General features: G+C 68.4%; 2 protein-coding genes across 2 annotated transcripts in view; one reads left to right on the plus strand and one right to left on the minus strand.

Moving 5' to 3' along the window:
* Window positions 1–4: 4 nt before the first annotated feature.
* LOC113962911 (amyloid-beta A4 precursor protein-binding family B member 1-like) lies at window positions 5–1,821 on the plus strand (the record flags this gene model as incomplete). Its single annotated transcript, XM_027673702.1, has 5 exons — window positions 5–20; window positions 447–530; window positions 629–750; window positions 1,154–1,330; window positions 1,433–1,821. Coding segments are annotated over 5 exons (567 nt in total), but the record flags the coding sequence as incomplete, so codon positions are not given.
* A 326-nt stretch (window positions 1,822–2,147) lies between these two features.
* Window positions 2,148–4,269, minus strand: part of LOC113962912 (sphingomyelin phosphodiesterase-like) — a 3,217-nt gene continuing 1,095 nt past the window's right edge. Inside the window, 4 exon segments of the mRNA XM_027673703.1 lie at window positions 2,148–2,617; window positions 2,687–2,832; window positions 3,397–3,473; window positions 3,553–3,724. Of these exon segments, the coding sequence (XP_027529504.1) occupies window positions 2,202–2,617; window positions 2,687–2,832; window positions 3,397–3,473; window positions 3,553–3,724 (811 nt within the window). The 3' untranslated portion in view covers window positions 2,148–2,201.

A 4,269-nucleotide genomic window follows, 5' to 3' on the forward strand; every position in this document is an offset into this window, starting at 1 on the left:
CTGGGGGACCCCCCTGCAGGGTACGGGGCATGGGGCTGGGGGACCCCACTGCAGGGTACGGGGCATGGGGCTGGGGGACCCCACTGCAGGGCGTGGAAGGGGGAGTACCTGTGAGGGAGCAGGGGAGATCTGGGGGGTACCCTGGAGGGGATTGGGGATCTGGGGGGCGAGGAGGGCTGGGGAGGGGTCATGGGGGGTCCAGGGCAGGGGGCTCATGTGTCCAGAGGCTGCACGTGCTGGGGGGTGGTTGGGGAGAGGGTGGGTGTTGGGGGGTTCAGGGAGGCTTTGGAGGCTCCTGACAGTGCCCCCCCAGTGGAGTTCCCAGTGCCCAGGAGTGAGGTGGTGCAGATGGGGGGTGTTGGGGTGTGCTGGGTGAGGACTGAGGGGTGGGGGGGCTCTGGGGGGTTTTGAGGGGCTCTGGGCAGGTCTGATGTGCCCCCCCACAGTGGAGTTCCCGGCCCCCAAGAGTGAGGCAGTTCAGCGCTTCCCCGTGTGTTACCTGGGCTGCGTCCCCGTTGCCAAGCCTGTGGGTGAGTGGGGGGCTCAAGGGAGCTCCCCCCCGGCCTCTGGGGGATGCTGTGGGCTGGGGGCACCCCCAGGGCTGCCCTGACCCCTCTGTGCCCCCCAGGCATGGACGTGATCAACGCGGCGCTGGAGGCAGCACTGGCCCCCGGCTCGGGGGAGCCCCCCGCACCCACCCCTGTCGTGGTCAGTGTGGCCCCCGCCACTCTCACCATTGCCCACCGCCAGGTGCGTGCCCACCTGGGACCCCCCCCTACCCTGGGGGGTCTGTGGTGACCTCTCCCCACTCTGAGGGGCTGCAGTGACCCCCCTTTCTGCCCTGGAGGGCTGTAGTGACCCCCCTCCCACTCTGGGGACCATGGTGACCCCCACCCCACTGTGATAACCCCGTCCCACTCTGGGAAGCTGCAGTGACCCCTACCCACACTGGTGACCACCCCCAGATGGTGACCCCCACCTGCACTGCTAATGCCCTCCTGCTCTGGGGGCCTCAGTGACCCCATTCCCTGTTGGGGGGCTGCAGGGACCCCTCCCCGTACCACGGGGACACAGTGTGTCCCCCCCACTCCCCGGGACCTCGGGGATGCCCCCCCAGGCCGGGGTGCGGTGCTGACCCCCGCGTGCCCCCCAGACGGAGGCGGTGCTGTGCGAGTGCCGCGTGCGGTTCCTGTCCTTCATGGGGGTGGGACGCGACGTCCGCGCCTTCGCCTTCATCATGGCCAGCGCGCCCGGCACCTTCCGCTGCCACATGGTGTGGTGTGAGCCCAACGCCGCGGGGCTCAGCGAGGCGCTGCAGGCCGCCTGCGTGGTGAGTGGGACCCCCGAGCCCCCGGTTCCCCGTGCCCCCCGCTGCAGGGTGAGCGGGACCCCCGGGCCCCCCTTCTCCCCTGCTGACCCCCCTTCCCCGCAGCTCCGCTACCAGAAGTGCCTGGACGCGCGGCCCCAGGCCTCCAGCTCCTGCCTGCCGGCCCCCCCGGCTGACTCGGTGGCGCGGCGGGTGGGCTCCTCCGTGCGCCGGGGGGTGCAGACCCTCCTGGGGACCCTCAAACCGCGGCGGGGAGGGGCACAGACCCCTTGAAGGGGGCGAGGACACGGGGGGCGCGAGGCGGAGGGGGGGGCAGGACGGCTGACCCAACGCCCCAGGGCACAGAGTTCCCCGTGGTGTTGGGTTGGGGGTCCTGCCCCACCCCCACTGCCCCCGTGGTGGGTCACACCCCCCTCACCGTCCCCAATGCATGCGGCGTAACGAGGGTCTGTGTTGTACTAAATCATTAATTAATAAACCCATTCCACCAGCCCGGCTTGGCTCTGCCTTCGGCCTCGTGCACGGAGGAGGAAGAAGAGGAGGGGTGAGGGTTACGTTATTCCTGGTTTGGTTCTCCCTAGGGTGTTGTGGGGTGAGGATTGGGATGAGGAAGATGAAGGGCAGCGGGGTCCATCACACCTGTATTGGCTGGGTGATGGGAACACGAGGATTGTGTGCTGATCCTGACTCCAATCCCAATCCTGGTGGATGAGGATGGGGAGGGATGGTGGGGCCCACTGTGCCTTTATTGTGCATCTGGTGAGACGCGAGGACCACGTGTGAGTACCGAACCCAGTCCTGGCATGACCATGTGCCGACCCCACTCCCAGTGCGTCCGTGTGCTGACTCCAACCCCACTCCCAGTGTGGCCGTGTCAGCAGAGCTGCCGCTGTCTCCAGAGCTCCTGGATGCGTGGGAAGGGCAGGGCGGGGCGCAGGGGCCGGCAGAGCGCGGGGTCCGCGGCGCGGCCGGAGCGCAGGGCACAGAGCAGGGCGGCCTTGCAGGGGCCCCCGCAGGGCTCGCGGGGCGGGTGCCCCTTGTGCAGGTGGAACCAGAAGCGCTGGAAGAGCCGCTCATCGTCCTGCAGCCGCCGCACCAGCCGGTCCCAGTCGGCCGGGAAGGCCGCGGGCAGCCCGTAGGCCTCGCGCGCCCCGTAGAGCCGCTGCCAGCGGGGGGGAGTCCCCGGGGGGGCCGCGTTGGCCTCCGTCAGGTTCAGGATGAAGGTCTCGTGGTCCAGCACCGCGTGGGAGCTCCCGGGGTAGGAAGCGGCCACCTCGTACACGCGGTACCCTGCGGGGAGGGACTGTCAGTGCCGGGGATTGGGGGCCAGGGGGACACGCGGGGGGGATTGGGGCGCACCAGGGTTGAGGTTGATGTAGGTGGTGACACTCGGTGCCACGAAGGCGATGGAGACGGGGCGTGACAGCGTCTCCTCATCGTAGAACAGCTCGAACTCGTCCAGGTGCGTGTGCCCGAAGAACTGTGCTGCGATGGTGCCCTCGAACCTGCCATTGTGGGGTGAGGGGGGGGCAGCATCTACACCCGCAGCCCCCAACCCGAGCCAGGCCTGGCCGCTCACAGACCCCTTGTCATGGCTCTGCCTGGCACAGGCAGCTTCAGGGTCCCAACCTTGGGTCCTCCAACACCATCCCCTCTCCCCCTCCCATGCTGATGCCACCCCAAGGGGGTCCGGTGTGAGGAATGGGGATCCAGGATACATGGGGTGGGGGGTCTGGCATGTGGGGAGGGGCTTTTGGTCTTTGGTACACAGGATGGGGGTCTAGGACGAGCAGGTCTGACTCATGGAGTGGAGGTCCAGGGCATGGGGTGGGGGTCTGGTGTAGGGGTCCAGCACGTGGGGCATGAGTGTGGTGTGCAGGGCAGAGGTCTCATGTGTGGGGTGGGGGTCCAGGGCCTGTGGACATGAGTCTGGTGTGCAGGGCAGGGGCCCAGCACATGGGGCTGGAGTCCAGGGTGCAGTGTGGGGGTCTGGCATGTGGGGCGGGGCACAGGGGCAGGGGTCTGGCACACAGTGTGGGGGTCCAGGCTGGGTGTGTGTGGGCACTGACCTGCTGACGATGCGGTAGTAGTTCCAGCTCCAGCTGCGCAGGCAGTGGGCCGGGGGGATGTGCCCAATGATGTGCACCTGGGGGCAGGGACCCAGGGCTTGGCAGTGCCCAGGAACCCCGGGACGCCCCAATCTCCCCCCAGAATTCCCCCCTCACCTTCTCCCCATCACGCTCAGCGTCTGCCAGGACCCCCATGAGCCACTGGAGCTGCCCCGCGGGGTCAGTGGCATTGATGAGGAGCCAGAAGTTGGCCTGGGAGCAGAAGTTCATGTTGAGGGAGACGAGGCGCAGCCCGGGCCAGACCTGCGCTGTGTAGAACCCACCGGCCCTGCAAGAAAATAGCGGGGTCAGTGCTGTGCCCCTGCCCCACAGACCCCACACCTGTCCCACAGACCCCACATCTGTCCCACAGACCCTCCCTCACCCACGGAACCCCCTCCCCCAACCTGGGTAGAACCTACCAGCCCTGCGGCGAAAGAGGGAGTCAGTGTTGTGCCCCCCAACCCATGGACCCCATACTCGTCCCACAGCCCCCCGGGTACCCACCCCCTCTGCCCACAGCCCCCTGTCCCCCTCAGTTGGAGTCCCCCTTGTCCTTGGCCTGCCAGCAGCTCCCTGCACCCCAAACAGCCAGGAACCCTCTCCTTGCACCTCCTCTATGCGCAGACACCCCCCCCAGCCCTGCACCAGCAACCTGAGGTACCCCCAGCCCCCCCAGCCCCCCAAGTCCCTGCTAGCCTGGGGCCCCCATTGCCCCCTTGCCCTGAGCCCCCAGTAGCCCAGAGCCCCCCACCAGCCCCAAGACCCCCTTTACCCCTGCTAGCCCAGGCCCCCCACCTTGCTCCCTCCATTGTAGAACCCCCTCCCAGCCCT

This window comes from Neopelma chrysocephalum, unplaced genomic scaffold (assembly GCF_003984885.1).
Source record: "Neopelma chrysocephalum unplaced genomic scaffold, ASM398488v2 Primary Assembly neopelma1_185796, whole genome shotgun sequence".
Lineage (NCBI taxonomy): Eukaryota > Metazoa > Chordata > Aves > Passeriformes > Pipridae > Neopelma > Neopelma chrysocephalum.